Source organism: Chlorocebus sabaeus, chromosome 7 (genome assembly GCF_047675955.1).
Source record: "Chlorocebus sabaeus isolate Y175 chromosome 7, mChlSab1.0.hap1, whole genome shotgun sequence".
In the NCBI taxonomy this organism is placed as follows: Eukaryota; Metazoa; Chordata; class Mammalia; order Primates; family Cercopithecidae; genus Chlorocebus; species Chlorocebus sabaeus.
In genome coordinates, this window is record NC_132910.1 from 117,670,211 (window position 1) to 117,689,986 (window position 19,776).

The 19,776-nt window shown below is 34.3% G+C and overlaps 1 protein-coding gene across 2 annotated transcripts in view; it reads right to left on the minus strand.

Moving 5' to 3' along the window:
- The window catches only part of SPOCK3 (SPARC (osteonectin), cwcv and kazal like domains proteoglycan 3), a 495,024-nt gene that overhangs the window by 239,183 nt on the left and 236,065 nt on the right, over positions 1–19,776 (minus strand). For both annotated transcript variants that reach the window (XM_008000219.3, XM_073017709.1), the window contains one exon: positions 12,475–12,589. In XM_008000219.3, coding sequence (XP_007998410.3) covers positions 12,475–12,589 — 115 coding nt within the window. The remainder of the gene's footprint in view (positions 1–12,474; positions 12,590–19,776) is intronic.

The following is a 19,776-nucleotide window of genomic DNA, read 5'->3' on the forward strand; positions in this document are numbered from 1 at the left end:
TTACAATGGGTGGTAGGTGCAAAAGCAAATGAGAGGCAAGAGAATAAAAACAAAATTATTCTAAAAGATTTAACTGCAAAGAGCAGCATAATTGCTCAATATGAAATAGAAGGCAACCAAAGGTAAAGAGAGGATATGGAATTCTTTTCTCCTCCTATGTTGTAAAAGAAGTGGCATTTTTGTATGCTTGCTTTAAAAAAATTATAGAATTTGCATTTGTTCATATATGCTAAGCAACAAGCTAACAGATAGAGAAAGATTAAAAATATTGCACAAGCAATAATTGTTAGAGCAAGGAATGCAAACACAAGAAATGATGGTTCTAGAGCCGAGAACATAAACTGATGGATTAGGGATATATAAAAGAGGATGAGGAAGGTCATGGTTGATAACAATAATAGTAACAGTAATAAAAGCAACAATAAGAATAGAAGCCACTGTCCTGAGTGTTTCATGAGTATTAATTAAACTGATATCTGCACAAGTTAGCAAAATGTCAGGAAAGACCCCACTGGATGCTTTCTATTTTATCTGTGAACAAAATGCTGAATTTGCCTACTGAGAACAGAAGGGAAGATAGCAATATATGCAGCTTAATGCAAACAGAGTTTTATAATAGCATTTTATAAAAAGAGATAGAAACTGATTCAGGGCACAGAACAAGTAACATAAAATGCGAATGGTCTAGTTGGGAATGAAGCATATTCATCAGTAGAGATATCAAGACAGCCACATAGGCCTCAATAATAATATGTGGATTTCAGTCTTAAATACAGTAATAAACAAACAGCTGTGTGACTCTGGACAAGTCACTTAACAGGCAACTAATAACAGAGTTAATAGGCAGCAGATAAGGAGAGGCTTTGAAATGGAACAGGTCTAAATTCAACTCCTAGCTATGGCAGTTAATACTGGTATAGCCTTTTCAATTCACATCAGCTGAGTTTCATTAGCTTAATCTATAAAAGGAGGAAAATGATAGTAACTAAAAAATAAATTAATACATGTAAAATACCTATAAATTTCTTAGTAAACTCTTATCAATAAGCAAGTATTGTTATTTCTATGATTCTCAAACTAATTCTCTTCCTTATCATTTTCATAATCATGATAATCCTTACCTTATATTTAGAGAGCAGAATGGAATTAAATGTCTCTAAAGAATTTTCTAGATCCAAAATTAGTTTATTCTATACCTGCAAATCCTAGATACATATCAGTCAACCTCATGTTAAAACAGGAGGAAAGAAACCTATGAAAATGATAAAGAATGTATTCTGCCCCTACAGATGTATTAGCTGTTTATATTTTGTCACTAAACCAGTAGACCTCTCGGATTTCAAAGCCTCCCATTATTTGTTGCCACAGTTAGTTGCCTGTTAATTGACTTGTCCAGAGTCACACAGTTGTCTATTTATTAATATATTTATGACTAAAATCTAGGTTTCTCTATTGCATACAATATTACTGAGACCTGTGTGGATGTCTTTATATCACTACAGACGAATATACTTTACTCCTTACTTAAATAATTATGTGTTAAGTATCTGGGACCTAAGGCTTAAATTAATATAATTTATATTCTGTTTTTATATAAGCCTTTATAACAGGCAAAATCCTTCTATGTTTAGTGAAGCCTCATAGTCTAGAGTAATTTTTTATGATCATCTGGAAATTCTAGTATTTTTTGTGTCTTATGTGCTACAGCTTTGTCTGTAAGAGTAAATAAGTGTTTATGTTTGGAAATGAATTATGTGCAATTCTTAGGGCATTTCTACAGATAGTCCCCAGTAGACAAGTTCTTCAAAACACTTACACGGTCTCCTATGCTTTTAACCCATGTAAAATTTGATGAGATAATTACTAAGACCCCATCACACACCTCTATTATTTTTCCACCATCAATATACTTCTTAAGTTTTTTTATAGTAACTTTCAAATAGATTTATTAATCAGGATAATGATAGCTACTCTCATGCATCTAAAAAGTTCAGTGTCTTAATGCAAAAGTTTATTTTTCTTTCATATAATAGGCCAATGAGACTATTTCTTGGATGATCATTCCTATGGTGATTCTGGAATTAAATTTCATTATATCTTCTGTTTATACCATCCCTTAGATCTCAGAATTATCTGCTTCCATCTTATAAGTAGAAAGGGAGGGGGGAAGCAGTCACACCCATATCTTAACCATCTAAAGTCCGAAGTGATAAGCATTACTTTTGTTCTGTTTTGACAAGCTAGAAGTAGCCCCATGATCTCAGAAAGATGTCAGGGCTAGAGGGAAGAGCTGCAGGAAACTAGCACCTGGCCTGTCAGGCACTTCCCAGAAACAAGTCTACCCTGTGAAAGAGGAACATCATCCTTTGTTCTATGGCTAGCTGTCTCTCTGCTCAAAACTGAATATCAATGAGTACAAATTACATATTCAAAATCACAATGTGAGGACAGAAGTAAATCAGAAGCGAATTGAGCTCCATATTTTGACAGTAGATAGGCTCAACTTTAAAAATGATCTTACACGTATTTTAAAGAAATCTAAAGAAAATAGTAAAATAAAGCAAGAATTTAGGAATAGAAAGATTATTCAGGCTGAGATATAGCAGCAATGACTACTAATTTCCTCATTATTTATCTACATTAGTCAGCAACAAGAAAAAAGATTTTATGCAAAGTTTAAAAATCAATAGGCTCCAGTCCTTAATGTCCATTACCCAGAAATACAATTGTCTCTTTGCCAACAGTTGACTAGGAGGAAGTTTAGCTGTAATTTACCCAAAATGTTGAATTATTTAATAAAAATTCAGTAACAGCAAGTTTGGATTTAATATTTAAAATGTCATGATTAAAATAAAATGAATTTATTAATGAATTCGTAGCAATCATCATTCCAATTGATCACTGGAAATCACATTATTAATAATGATAATAAATACTCTAAATTTTTAAGAAATATAATTGATTAACTGGAGAGAGAAATATTTAGAATAAGAAATATTTAATGAAGAGATTAGCAAAAACAGAAACATGTAAAGCGCTAATTAAGTTCATTATAGCACCTGTCCATCAAGCACTAATTGCATTAAAGTAATAGGTCTAAATATTAGTGAAAGTAAATAAATTACACACATTTTGTTACTGCTTGAAGATCCAGTACTTCTTTTCCACTGTTGAGCTTCTTCTTTTTAAGTTTCTTTATCTTGTGCTAAAACTATCCTCCTCTTTGAAAAAATTGCCTAAGTTCCAAAAAATGTTATCAGTACAGTCAATTTCCTTTAATTCACCACTATTTTTTACCGTGATTCACCATGTTACAACTTAGGGATAATGGCTGATATCAAACCACCAACAGTGTGTACATAGCCCTTTCATTATCAAAGGCACACACACATACATTTATCCCTGAAACTGAAAAAAGATAATGTGACTTTTTGTTTGTTTATTTATTTATTTATTTATTTATTTATTTATTTATTTATGTTTTGAGACAGAGTTTCCCTCTGTCACCCAGGCTGGAGTGCAATGGCATGATATCAGCTCACTGTAACATATGCCTCCCTGGCTCAGTAGTTTCTCGTGCCTCAACCTCCTGAGCAGCTGGAATTAGAGGCATGAGTGACAACACACTGATAATTTTTGTATTTTTAGTAGACACAGCGTTTCACCATGTTGACCAGGCTCATCTCAAACCCGTGGCCTCAAGTGACCTTCCTGCCTGAGCCTCCCAAAGTGCTGGGATTACAGGCATGAGCCACCAGTGCCCAGGCCATACCAATTTTAAATAAAAAATAAACCATGACAGTTGAAAACTCAAAATTACTAATATCTAAACAGTATTCTTTACTGGTAAAGGGGTGAAACAACAGGCATCGGCATATTGTTTACAGTAGAGAAATTGGCACACTCCCCTTTGGAGGGTGTTTGACAATATGTATCAATATTTAAACATATTTTCTTTTTGACATAGCAATCCAATTACTAGGGATTTATGGCAAAAATATTCGCACACGTTTATAAAGATACATGCTGAAGAGTGTTGTACAAAGCATGATAATAAGAAAAACTAGAACTAACCCTAATGTCCATCAATAAAGTATTAAGTAAATTATGGGATAGTCTTGTAATGGGTTTCTTTACAGCCATTTAAAGAAATGAGATAAAATCCATTTGCTGAATTGCAAATGTTCAAACCATGTTATGTTAAAAAAGGCACAAAAATATGCATAAAATATTCCCATTTGGAAGTATGTGTGTTTGTGTAAATGTGTGTGGGTGTGTGTGTAGATAATTCCTGGAAGTGTAGGAGTGGAACTGAGTGGTCTGGGGAGGAAGGAATCAAATCTGTACTGTCTTTTCTATCATATGAAAAGACATTATCCACATCTTTTTTTCATAAGTGTTAAATTTTAAAAATAAAGAAGCTTTAAAATTGCTATCACTTATACCACCTTTGTATAATATTTTCTACCCTTTTCTGTGTAGCTAATAAACAACCATAGTTTTTCTTAGTTCTTTCAAAATAATAAAGCAATATAGAAATAGACCAATTTAGAAGAACTAGAATAATCATTATTCTTAATAGGCAGCTAGTTTCCTCTTTCTCATAGACAAAATAATAGGATTTTTCTTTTATATAAAAAGCACCTACTACATATTTGTGTAAATATATCCCTTCCTGCATTTCAGAAACCTAAGTAATGTTGATTAAACTTTACTTTGAACCTGAGCATTTTAATCTTCATCTCTTAAGGATATTTGATTAAGAGATTAAGGTTCATCCAAAATACATCTTTAAAAGTAACCTTCATTAATATCCAATTTTTTCTCTTCAAAGGTTTATACCAAATTCTTGTCTATTTGGGGAACAAGAAGAAACCAAGAAATATTTGAATCTTCCTTTGCTGTACTTTTTTTCCCCCAATTCATACTCTTTTCCTTGTATAGGGGACATTCATGAAGCACTAATTGGATGGCAGAGTAACGGCTTATGTGTGAAGGAATTCCTTCTGTTCACTTTACACCATCAACTGGCCTTCAGATGAAGTATACACAGAGGCACATTCCTTGTGTCACAATGCACCTTTGTTGTGGCTAGCTGCTCCATTTGACCTCTTCTACTGATCATCAATTTAAACCCCTGTTCTCACAGCTGAAATCTTGGTATACAAGATTCAGAAGTATACACAGAGGCACATTCATTACAAATCTGTTATACAGACTTCAAAGCCAGTACATACGGCAAACAGAACTATGAAGGATCTCTACACAGATCCAAAATTTCCATCCTTCAAATGCAAGGAGAGTTCCTGCTAAGCAGAAGGAGTCTTTAGGCCCAGTGGAGAAACAAAATCTCTCTGACTGGACATGCAAGGATTTAGCTATGCTCACTCATAAAAGTTGGCATTCCTTGAGGCATCCAGTACATGTAAATCCTTCTCCTGTATTTTGGAATTTCTGGTCTAAAGCTCCTATTCTCTAGTCATGGGGAGATGGGCAATGCTAAACGATGTAAAGCAGAGAATCATTAAGGGCAGCACATTTGTTGAAATTAAATACTCTAATAATCTTTAACCCACCAAAGGTATGCCCACCCCCATGCTATTTCTCTTTAAGCATCTGTCTCACATTTTTTATAACACAATGATGGCTCATTGTTTCCATTCTCTTCCTTCTCAACTGCCAAAATCATGTCCCTGCTTTTATTTACTGTATAAGGTAATCTTAAATTTTATATCCTATGATCATGCCAGGAGTAAATCGATTTTCAAATACTTTGTCAATGGCAACCCAACAATTCACCTGTTAGTTATTAACTATACAAACAAGTCACTATCATATTAGTGGGTTAAAAAGCATTTCTAATGTGCTATGGGCACAAAGATGCAAGCATATTTAATTCTACCTTGGGTTGGGAGGGGAGACTGAATAGACCTTTCTCAATAATTAATGTTTATTGAGTGCTTTCATTGTGAAAAGTGCTTTACACAAATTATGTCATTAATTCTCACAAAAACAGAGGGAGATACATAGTATAATTATCAACTCTATCTTTTAAACAAGAAAACTGAGTCTGGGATAATTTAATTTGCTCAAAGTCATTCTGGAGAAATGGAGATGGAGCCAGACTTCAAAGCTAGTCAGTCCAGCTTCAAATTACATACCATTAACCATTATGCTAAAAGCCTTCTCAGAAATGGAGTCTGCCAGAAGAACAAAGGAACAAATGGGCAGGACATCTCACGAGAAAATAAAACACAGCCATAACCAACACCCATGATCATAAAATATACAACGTGTTTAGGAAAAAACAGTAATAGCTAACCCTATCATAATGCCTATCATGGATGAAGTAGTTCTAATTGTTTTTGCACATTAAGTCATTAATCCTTAAAGCAACATCACAGAAAGTACGATTTGCATGATACCTACTTTACAGCAGAAAAATCTGAAGCACTCAGAGCTTGAGTAACCCGTCCAAGATCACAAAGCTAAGAACAGTGGGGCTAGACTGTGAAGCCAGGCATTCTGGCTGTGGCCCCTTGTGCTCTGACATACATCCTATGCTCTCTACAGAATGAATTTCCTGCTGTGAGAAAGCCACAAAGTGCCATTGGGAGAAAACTACAGAGGAGGCTCGAAAGCTACCTGGGACAGATTATAAAGGATCACGAGGACTTTGGACTTTAATCAACAGGTTCCTGATTTTCAACTGGAGAGGAAATATATCCCAATAATGATAAGATGTGTTGTGTATTCCAAAAATAAAGTTAATCCTGTGACTTATTTTCATATATGAGAAACATACTTTCTGTTTTTGTGATGCATAACACCTAACACAAAGCCTGACCAAATCATATTGACTGACTAATATACAATCTAAGTAGTTGAATTTTCTGATTACAAGTAATTCTCAACTAGGGGAGATTATACTCCCTTCAGGGCGATAACAGAATAACTGGAGAACCTAAAAAGTGTATATTCAGCAAAAAAAGAATATGGGCTAAAACATGCTGAGAAACAGCACATTAGGCAATAGGTATAGAGAAATTTCTTTCTTAAACATATAGGGTGGTGGTAAGATAAGAAACAATTCTACAATGTTTAGAAGAATGTCTCATTTATATAACATGCTTTATAAGTAACATAAGACAATAAAACATAATAAGAGCACAAATTCTAGAATCACAATGACCAGGTTTAGTGTTCAAGTCTACCAATTGAACAAATTAAGTGAATTCTCTGTCTCAGCTTTTATCACAGGTAAAATGGGGATAACAACTGCAAGTCACCTTACTTTCAACTATTGTAAGATTAAATGAATTATACACATATATGCATGTATGTATGTGTGTGTGTGTGCGCGCATACAGATACCAAGTTGCAGACATAAAGGAAACTCTATGAAATTTAGTTATGATCTATGTTTTAAAAAGAGGAATCAAACAATGTTATACTAATTTGCTATCCAAAGTACAATGACCATTTGTAAATGTAATTAATTTTTAAAAGTTTTGCAAACCATCATCTTAACTAAAATAAATTTATGAAAAGTTAAGTATCTATAAACATCTGTTCATATACATAAAATTGATAATTATGGAAAAAGAATGTATATATGTATATATAAACAAGATAGGCATGATTTCAAATCTGAAATGTATACTTCATATCTATCACCTATCTATCTACCTACCTGTCTAACTATACCTATCAATTTTGCTTCTATAGAACTAATCTTAGGCAGAACACCCAGAATCTCTGAGCCTCAGTTATGGGCATAATAGTGTTTAGTATAAAGCATTAGCGTCATTGTAAAAGCTAAATCAATTTAAGGCATTTAGTAAAGAGCATTGCATATATTAAGTATGAAATAAATACAGGATTTAATTCTCTCTGTAGACATTATTAATACAGTCATATTCCATAGAAGTTAAATGTCTCACAAGTATGAGAAGCATTATTTTTAAATGATTATGATAAGTTCAATTCAGTTCAACAAACATTTGTGGAATGCTATGTAACTTATGCTTTGTGATTAAATCTTTCTGCCCCTTCAATATTTCAACAAAGGAAACACAAACACCATAGCTATTCAATCAGTGATAAATTAAACACATTTAGATCTTCTTTAAAAAATAGTCATTATAAACCATGAATTCCAAGATTGCACAGTTAAAACAGATATATTTTAGGACTTACTTTTTTGATAATTATTTTTGATAAGTAGCATTTTACACGACTTTCAGCATTTTCTATGTGATGCCTTCTTAGGAGGTCAAAAGCACTTCCTTATTGATTCCTTTTTTTTTTTATCCTTCAGTGTAAATGAAGTAGAAATTAACATGGCTAGTTTTGTCCTACAACAACTTCCTCAACCTTACTCTGTCTTATTATGCCAAACCTTTTTCTTTTAATATCAGCAGCATCGATTGATGCCAGCAACACTGATCTAGAAACAGTGCTAATTATCTGCAGCTGCACAGACAGCAAGGGAGCATAAAACACTGGGCTTCTTGCTCACAATATACAAAAACAATGAAACAATCACCCTCAGCTGTCAGCATCTGCAGATCTTTCCCCAAGGGTAACAATAGAAAAAGGGGATCACATTCAAAGCTTGGGAAACCCAACATGTATTTCATATTAAAGCATCTAAATAATGGGTTATGTTACCATATTGGAAAAACGTGCTACAGCTAAAGTTCTTTCTCATTATTCATACCACTATTTTCTTTTAACTGGTAATGACAATGGTAACAGAAAGCACAATAACAAAGATATCACTTGGTTTGAGACCAGTTCTTCACAGAAAAAAGCCACTTGGAGACAATATCCAAATATATGACTTTCAACATCACGTATTTGGATGGTTTACACCATCCTCTACACTGACAGTGGTGGTCAAAGCTAGAGTAAAACTGTGATTCACCTAATCATGTTATTTTTCTTATTTCAGAGGACAATTATTGTTATTTAAAACACTAAGGAAGGAAAAATTTACTAATTATTTCAATTATTGACAAATCCAAGTGAAGGACCTACTAGTTTCTTAAAACCAATTTTTACATTCCTCATTTCATATTTAAATATCCTTCTTTAACAAGATCATGTGCCTTTCAGGGATATGTATGGAGCTGGAAGCCATCATCCCAGCAAACTATCACAGGAACAGAAAACCAAACACCACATGTTCTCACTTATAAGTGAGAGCTGAACAATAAGAACACGTGGACACAGGGAGGGGAACAACACACACCGTGGCCTGTCAGTGTGTGTTGACAGTGGGGGGAAAGGGGAGCGAGAGCATCGAGATAAATAGCTAATGCATGTGGGGCTTAATATGTAGGTGATAGGCTGATAGGTGCAGCAAACCACCATGGAACACCTTTACCTATAAAACAAATCTGCACATTCTGCACATGTATCCCGGAACTTAAACTAAACTAAAATAAACATTTTAAAAATACTTCTTTTCCTTTTATTTGATAAATCATGCATTCATTTATTCTTCCAATTAAAACATATTTGTTGATTGATGCCTATACCCTCCTTAATTCATTTTCAACAAATATACACAAAGCACTAAGAAAATAATGTTTAAACCTAGATTATCTAGATTGGTCATTTCAATTGATCAAACTATTTGTCAAAATTTTCTTCCTAAATATTTTACAAATGGCAGCTATTTCACTAAACTCCTCAAAGAAAACATGTACTGAGCAGTAATGTAAGATCTGGGTTCGCAGTAGTAAATAAGACACCTTCACTGAGCTTTCAGTCAGGCAAAGGAGATCGATGTCAGACAGACTATTACAAATGTTGTGAGCATTATAAGATGAGAAGTTTAAAATTCTAAGGCAATGGAGAAATGAGTGTGATATATTGTATTGGGAAGAGGAGACTGGAAAATGTGTTTGAAAAATTGTGTTCCCCTTGCAGAAAGAAACGGCAGGTTTCCTTCCTCTTTTATGAGATCAAGGAAAAAAAGAATAAGTTGTTCCTTAAAAGGAAAAAAAGTAGCAATATATATTCTAAACTATGCAAATGGCTAAAACTTGATTAATTAAGCCCACTTTCCCTGCTTTCTCTACCCCATCCCCCAAATACACACAATCCTCAAATCTAAGATCTAGATTATTTATATTAGCCATTTTTATTGATAAAGTGCTTGGCAAAGCTTTTCTTCCCTAAGTGTTGTATAAACATTCACTATGTACTGACATCCTCAAAGCAAATAAAGCATATCAAATATTAATCTTAAAATCAATTTGTTGGGAACTAGTGATTTATTTATTGAATAGAGTGTGGATTGAATGGAAATTTATAAATGGTCTCTATCAGAAATAGAACAGGACTAAATACTATTTTACATAAAACATTTTGAAATTCACCCACTAAAAGCATATTAGTCTCTGCTCTGAACCCCCTGCACCACTACACCGAAGGCAAAGCTTCAGTAGTGCCCTATTAAGGATCTTTCAATTTTATATATTAAGGGATATTTGGCTATTGGTTTCCGATAGTCTTTATCATGTTAAGGAAGATTTTTGCCTGTAGTTAAGTCGTTTAATAAGTCAGAGAAGTAATGAGACAGCATAGTTGTAAAAAGCTTCGACTCTGGGGTCAATCAGTACCGATTGGAATTGAAGCTCTGAAAAATTCTAGCTTCGTAGTCTTGAGTCAGTTACTTTAACCTCTCTTAGCTTCAGTGTCCAGCAAGTGTCAAAACGAGTGTGTCTCTGCCATAGACATGATATTAACTGGGAGGTCTTTGGTTGCTCTTTGACTTGGGTTCATGGGGCCAGGGGTGAAGTGGCAGGTGAATCTTTTCAAAACTGTTAAATGTCTGCACATGGAAATCTTTCCCAGGGTGTCTAGAATTTGTGATAAAACAGCTTTTGCTTTTATGGGAGATGAACTTACGTAGTCTCTGTAACTTAGGTGAGAGATCATATAGGAATCCCTTTTGACACCCTTCTCTTTTTTTATTTCACCCCCAATATACACACATTCACGTACTAATATGTTTAAATTTGTTTGATTAATTAATAGAAAGGTCAAGAAATTTAGAATCCTAAGGAAATAAATAGAAAAATGAGTTTCTGGTCCAAAGCTTTGTTATCCCTTTGAAAAATTAGCATCAAAAGTCAGGATTAACAGGGGAGATGTTACTGATAACTGCTTCACCCATTTGTGCTTTCCCCTAGAAGGCTAACTTTATAGAATTGTGATTTCCAAGAAGTCTTTTATTCTTTATATCACCAAACCGTTGTTTTCTTTCTCCTACTCCCTCTGTGTCTTCCACGGGTACGTTATTGATATACCATGATTCTAACCCAAGTGAACACATTTCCAAACCCCTATACCTTTGTTACATCAACCTCCCTTGGTTCAAGAAATCTGCCACTATAGACTTAACATTGTGAAATAAAGACTTCTAATCCTTTTAGCATGTAAAAGAGGGTGTTATGTATATGTGCTCTTACATTATAAGAAACATCAATATAACAAATATTTGTTTTCTAGAAATGCTATTTATATTCTTATTTTCCAATATTCTTATTATCCTCTTACTCTTGGTGTGTTTGAGTAACAGAATTTATATGCAAGTACACTAAAGCCAAAAATCCAATTTTTCTCTAAGCATACACAAATAGCAAAATTTTCTTTGTTCATTTGATTTGAAAGCAATACATAAATTAAGTCTATTATCAAAGAAAGAATATTCTCAAAAATTAACTTTAAAAATGATAAAGGAAATGAATACACCACTTGTTTTAGTCGGCTAACCAATGAATTCTTGTTTGATTGTTGATGCGTTCAAATGTTTAAGACTCAGCACCAAACTACACAGGCTATTTCTAAATTACTGGTCCTTCCCAAAACAGAGCCCGTCTAACAGAAGCAGTGATGGTTGTTATAAGATACTTGAAATCCTTCCTTCCTCTTTAGAAATTGTGAATCAGCATCCAGGGAATAGATGTAAGGACTCCACTGGTACGAGTGACTCCTACAGAAGGTGTCCTGAGGGGTTCAAGTCCCAATTCCCTATTTCGTGACTTTTAATCTCTTTTTATGAACATCAATCAGTTTCTCTCCTGTAACTGTCTAACTCTCTTCTGAGGGAAATAAAGATGTTTGAATAGCCACAAACAAAAATATGCGGAGGGAACAAAACTAATTGTTCCTTAAACTTGAAAAAGCACAAACATCTAGATATAACATTTAAATATCATCTTTATACGACCTTCTTTATTTAATAATATATACCTCAAATTCTATAATCTGTAGTAATTGTGGTTAATACCAATGTTTAACCCAAGTGAATCAAAATTGTATTAACCAAGCTTCTGTAACTGCTTCAATAAAACTCTGCATAAAAGATTAGCAGGTGCTGCCAAATATTTATACTCTGCAGTTATTTCTGGTAAGGAGCACTGTTCAATCAGTGGGATTAAATTTAACAATGTTTACCTGTGTGTAAGCCTCCGGTGACTAATGCAGACTGCAGTCTGAGAATCTTGAGCAATGCATACTTTATGGCGACTACATTTCATCTTTAAGCATGGATCCTTAGCTGGATCTAAAGCTAAAAAAAAAAAAAAAAAATTGCACAGAAAATATTAAAATAAGCTTCTGTAAAATGGAGGTATCAAATCCCATGAAACACAACTTGATCAGGTAATTTACATAGTGCTTAATTGTAAACTTTCTTCACATTCTTCCTCTGTTAAGAGATACTTCTGCTTCTACCCACATAACTCAGACTTAACAGCTAGCTGTAGTTTAGTCTCATCCACTCTATTCAGAAGCTAAGATGCACATACGCCTATGATCAAACAATGTGTTATCAAAATAGAAACTTTAAGACCCAAACTTTCTGTGGTTGCTACTACCTTCTAAGCAGCAAAGGTGGTGAAATAAAGTTAGAGTATGTTACTGAAGTATTTTACGACAGTGGAAAACTACAATCTATAACCTTGTTTTCCCTAGATAAATGCTGGTGGGTAAATAAAAGTGATGAAACAAACAAACAAAAATGTCAGTGAACATTTGTGGATATCTTTGTTATCCAAAAATAGTCTGGAGCTGTATTTGGAGACTCAATGAATACGTCATAGTAAGAACTGAGATTCTGCATTTTCATTTTTACATCATTTGTGCATAATATTTGGACCATCATTTCTTCAAACAAACCTCTGTCTTCATGGCTGTCAATAAAAAGACTATGTGAAATGTTCATGGTTTCATTTTATAACAGTTTTATTTATATGTAATTCACATACTACACCATTCGGGCAGTTAAGTTTACAACCAATGTTTTTCAGTATGTTTGCAATTGTAAAACTATCACCACAATCAATATTAGAATAATTTCATCACCAAAAATACCCAAACATACCCTCTTGTTGTCATCCCCTTTCCTCTCCCCTCCAACTAGTATTAGGCAACTTCTCATTTAATTTCCATCTCTAGAGATTTTCCTATTCTGGACATTTTATATAAATTGAATGATAAAATTTGTGGTGCTTCGTGCCTAGCTTCTTTCACTTGAACAATGTTTCTGAAGTTCAATCATGTTGTACCATGAATCACAACTTCATTCCTTTATATTGTTGAATATTATGCCATTTTACAGATATACCACATTTTATTTATTCACTAGTAGATGTGCATTTTGACTGTTTCTACTTTTTGGCTATTGTAAATAATACTGGTATTAGTGATCATTCATGATTAATCCCAGTGACACTTTTTTGTAATTTATTGTTGGGGGCAGACCAGAGGAGGAGTTGGTAAAAATAAACAAAAGGCACTGAGTGTCCAGATTTGGTACATGCCAAAATTGAGAGAAAGAAACAATGAAATAAGGTAAACAAAAAGTTCTAGTGCACAAAGAGAAATAAAACCAGAAAAAGGTGCATTTGGAATATGCAGAAGTATTTGGAAAGGCTCCAGGCTGACCAGTGGACATAAAATGTGGATTTGAGACAATCTTTGAGGGTAACTCAAGCTGATTCTTAAGCATATTTAGTCAATAGCTTAAATAAAGTGAATATATTTTGATAATCAATGGATTTTATTTATTTTATTATATTTTATTTTATTTTTGAGACAGTCTGTCTTTGACACCCTGGCTAGAGTTCAGTGGCGTGATCTTGGCTCACTGCAACCTCTGCCTCACAGGCTTAAGTGATTCTCCTGCCTCAGCCTCCCAAGGAGCTGGGACTACAGGCCCGTGCCACCATGCCCAGCTAATTTGTGTATTTTTAGTAGAGACGGGGTTTCACCATGTTGGCCAGGCTGCTCTCGAACTTCTGACCCCAAATGATCCACCCACCTTAGCATCCCAAAGTGCTAGGATTACAGTGGTGAGCCACTGCTCTCGGCCTGAAAATCGATGAATTTAATAAAATACAGACATAAGCTGTAATACATATGCACATATATCTTACTGATTTCAATATATAAAGTATATTTCTGCAAAACTCTTGTTAGAGATTTGACATAACCATGAGATTTAAAATAATGTTAACACATATCATTGGTGAAATATTAACTAACAGACATTTTGTATTATTCCATGCTAACGTGGTCAAGACATTAAATGCATCTATTTGGAACACAAATGTTTCAATTTTCTTCATACTAAGAGAATTTTTTAATGAGTAATGATAGATTAATTATAGCTTTCCCTATTTGGTCAGTAGCTTTAATAATGAAAATAAACTATATTACTTTTTCATTGTCTATAAAATGATAAATATACTCTGTTCACTATGCAAATATAAATTGCTACAACATTCTTTTCAGACTATCACAGTTTGAAACATCATTAGGTAAAAAATGTTGTCTTCAAAGTATTGCACTACAAAAGGGTGTGACTTCTTGTTGGACAACATAAAAGAAAGAAAACATACAATAACTTAGAAGGCATCAAAAGTGTTTTGAGCTATTTCTAATGTTTAGTCTATGTTGATTTCTAATTATTAAAATAACATTTTTAAAATTCATTAAACAATTCTGCCTAACAATTAAATAATGTCATTGTTACCTGCCTCTGCACTACATGTACATATGTCATATACTCCTTTTGAGTATATTTAATCTAGGACTTACGTTCTGAAAAAGGAGTGTTTTCGTTTTGAAATAAAACACTATAGTACATATAAAATTATGATTAATCTAGTTATTATTTGAATGCAGACTGTTATGATTATAGCTATTTTTTCTTTACCTTATAAAATATATAGTCGATAATTTCCAAAAGTTCTATGACACAGTTTTGTCATACATGCTCAAGAAAATAGAACTCAAAAAATGGCATACAGTGAAAACAGAACAAATTTAACACATGAAAAATAATGTAATTAGTTTTCCATAAGATTCTATGTATATGACCAAATAAGAGAGGAGCAGTATTTTTCAGGAGGTGGAAAATATAGGAGAAAGTGAATATAAAGAATCAGATACATAGCATGTACAATAACAAAAAGACCACTTTCTGTGTGTGAGATTTTAACCATCTGTATTTTTTAGTAGAACTCACATTGTTGGCAGCTTAAAAAATACAAAACATTACACACTGTAAATACAGATGCCTAAGATTTTATTCTTGAAATCACAACAATAACACAACAAATTTCTCTTGGCTGAAGTCCATGGATTAGAATCAATTCTGTGCCTTAAAGAGACCTGGCATAAATTCATCATCTCCCTCTGTTGTGTTCTTCTTTCCGTCTTGTTTTCCATTTAACATCTCCTCTTCTGTTCTGCATGATTGTATTTAGTCTTCTCTCCAGCAACCAGTCAAACTACCTCTAGAAAGATTTCAGCAACTGCATTTGACTTCACTTGGCTATGTTCTTTTCTTCATCCTAATCTCTAATAAACTTTCTGGTCAGTGTGAACTAACCTGGGTACCTGACAAGATTTTTTTGGTTGTGTTTCAGAAAATAGCATCTGTATTTTAAACAACTGCCACATAATGTATCCTTTGAGCCTCATTACATTTGCCATGTAGTATTTCCCTCAATCTTTTGCCAGAATACTTGTTTTTTAGTCCAGAATTTTTCCTAGTTACTTCCAGACAAGCATAAACTAGGAAGAATCAGGCCTTATTCAGCCCATAATGGTGGGAATGCCTGAGGCAGCAAGGGTAGGTGATACCAGAAACAAATGTGAATGAAGCTCTGTATGTCAGTAAAAAAGAAATGTAGACAATCCTAAGTCAAAAGAACAAAGCTGGAGGCATCACGCTACCTGACTTCAAACTATACTACAAGGCTACAGTAACCAAAACAGCATGGTACTGGTACCAAAACAGAGATATAGACCAATGGAACAGAACAGAGTCCTCAGAAATAATACCACACATCTACAGCCATCTGATCTTTGACAAACCTGAGAGAAACAAGAAATGGGGAAAGGATTCCCTATTTAATAAATGGTGCTGGGAAAATTGGCTAGCCATAAGTAGAAAGCTGAAACTGGATCCTTTCCTTACTCCTTATATGAAAATTAATTCAAGATGGATTAGAGACTTAAATGTTAGACCTAATACCATAAAAATCCTAGAGGAAAACCTAGGTAGTACCATTCAGGACATAGGCATGGGCAAAGACTTCATGTCTAAAACACCAAAAGCAATGGCAGCAAAAGCCAAAATTGACAAATGGGATCTCATCAAACTAAAGAGCTTCTGCACAGCAAAAGAAACTACCATCAGAGTGAACAGGCAACCTACAGAATGGGAGAAAATTTTTGCAATCTACTCATCTGACAAAGGGCTAATATCCAGAACCTACAAAGAACTCAAACAAATTTACAAGAAAAAAACAAACAACCCCATCCAAAAGTGGGCAAAGGATATGAACAGACATTTCTCAAAAGAAGACATTCATACAGCCAACAGACACATGAAAAAATGCTCATCATCACTGGCCATCAGAGAAATGCAAATCAAAACCACAATGAGATACCATCTCACACCAGTTAGAATGGCGATCATTCAAAAGTCAGGAAACAACAGGTGCTGGAGAGGATGTGGAGAAATAGGAACACTTTTACACTGTTGGTGGGATTGTAAACTAGTTCAACCATTATGGAAAACAGTATGGCAATTCCTCAAGGATCTAGAACTAGAAGTACCATATGACCCAGCCATCCCATTACTAGGTATATACCCAAAGGATTATAAATTATGCTGCTATAAAGACACACGCACACGTATGTTTATTGCAGCACTATTCACAATAGCAAAGACTTGGAATCAACCCAAATGTCCATCAGTGACAGATTGGATTAAGAAAATGTGGCACATATACACCATGGAATACTATGCAGCCATAAAAAAGGATGAGTTTGTGTCCTTTGTAGGGACATGGATGCAGCTGGAAACCATCATTCTCAGCAAACTATCACAAGAACAGAAAACCAAACACCGCATGTTCTCACTCGTAGGTGGGAACTGAACAATGAGATCACTTGGACTCGGGAAGGGGAACATCACACACCGGGGCCTATCATGGGGAGGGGGGAGGGGGGAGGGATTGCATTGGGAGTTATACCTGATGTAAATGACGAGTTGATGGGTGCAGCACACCAACATGGCACAAGTATACATATGTAGCAAACCTGCACGTTGTGCACATGTACCCTACAACTTGAAGTTTAATAATAATAAATAAATTAAAAAAAAAAAAAAAAAAAAAAGAAATGTAATTCACGAGAAGTCCTAATGTGAAGGGAACAAGAAAGTAAGGATGCACAATGCAGGCAACAGGTCAGGAAAACAAACATGGGTGGTAATTTATAGGTAGGAGAAGAAAAGTTTGTATTGATATTCATATTTAGTGCATGTGGCGTAGGAAAAGGCAGTCACATCATTAAGGTGCAAAAAATGACATTAATGTTAGTATTAATAATTGAAATTAATTTTAACATGGAAGGCTGAAACTTTTAATCTGCACAAATTCTTCTCCAGATCTTAGCTGAGTTTGTCCACAAGTCTGTATTTTAGATTAAATCCTAATAATTCTAAGCAAAATTACTCTTAAATCATGCTGTATATAATGCTTGGTAAACTTAAGGAGAAACAGTGCACCTTAGCTTGGCCAATTCCAGATAAAAATTTCTTAGATATAATAGGAACTTAACCCCACTAATATTGACTCAGATTTGTGAAAGACCAGACCAGTATAAACGAATAATCTCGAATCTGTTAAGCTCATCTACATACCAAAGAATTTGAACCACATGATCTCTAAAATCATATTCTGCTCTAAAAGTGGATTACATTCTAGCATACAGTTTTGGCACCAGATATCATACAAGAATTGCATCTTGTCTCCAACAGACTCAACATTTTTATTAGCAGAGATGTATAAATAGTTATTAATAATTAGAATACATTGTTAAGTGGAACCTACATAAATATATATAATATACACAGAGAGAGAGAGAGAGATCACATGATGGTGAATGGAAGAAAACTAGAATAAGTGACACCTTAGATAAGTTTTAAAAGATATATAGGGCCCACCACGTGCACAAAATGAAAGGAAACTCCAGTGTAAGTAGATAGAATGAATACCAAAAACGTAGAAAAAGGATGCCCTACTCATGGAATGGCAAATAGTTCAGGACCAATGACCTATAAAATGCTTGTATCACCTGTGAGCATTGTGGAAAACACTGAACAGGGAGATGGAAGCTTCTTAGCCTTCCAGAGTTTTATCATTTTGGTAATGTCATGGCCTGGCATGATTTTAAGTAGAAGAGTGGCATGATTATGTATTGCAGAAAGACCACACACAAGAATATGGAGATAGTTTGAAGTGTATGTGATAAGACAGGGATATTAACCGGCTGTATGAGAGAGAACGAATAAGAACCTGATCTAAGATAAATGTGTGTGAAGATGGAGAAGAGGAGATGTATTTCAAAGACATAAAGGACACTGATTCAATAGGGTCTGATTATTAATTTAATAGAAGGGGGAAATTGGTCAGAAATAAAATAAATGGTGTTTGGTGGCTCCACTGAACAATAAATAAGATATTTGGTGGCAAGAAAAAATATATAGCGAGTTAGTTGTGAGAAGTTAAGGTGATGACCTTATCTTTCATGCTAGTGAAATGCCTGTGTGACATCCAGAGAGAAACACTCAGCTGCCACCTAGATATTTGGATCTAGTATTCCAAGGAAAAGTTAGGGGAAAGATGTCCCTCCAGTAGTCACCTTAAAGAATGTACGTTAGAAATATAATCAGTCTTGTAATCTAGTTCGATTTTTCGGACGCTCAGCTTGATGACATATTTAGAGTAAAAAGATGGAAAACCTATTTTTATGGCCAACTCTCTTATCCTCTTTTCACAGTACATTTTTGCATTGGAACAGAGAACTCAGGCACCATCTCCCAGGTTTTACGCATACTGAGACCAGAATAATGGACAATGATTTTCTTGGAGTCATGAACTTCTCGTCCATCGTCTTACTATTTTGAGAGCAGGGATGCAGAAACCATTAAAACAAACACACAAACAAACAAACAAACAAAACAGTACTCAGAATCCCTTTATGTACTTTGTGCAAACCCTCTACTCTGGACGAAAAATGACTGGAAAGTTCTTAGACCTTAGAATTTCAATGTCCTTTAAAATACTGACTGACAATCACAACACCCAAAAACCTCTGATAATGGAAAGGTCTTTGTGTTTTTGGTTTGTTTTTGTTGTTGTTGCCAGGGACTTGCAAATACTTGTGAAAATCTGA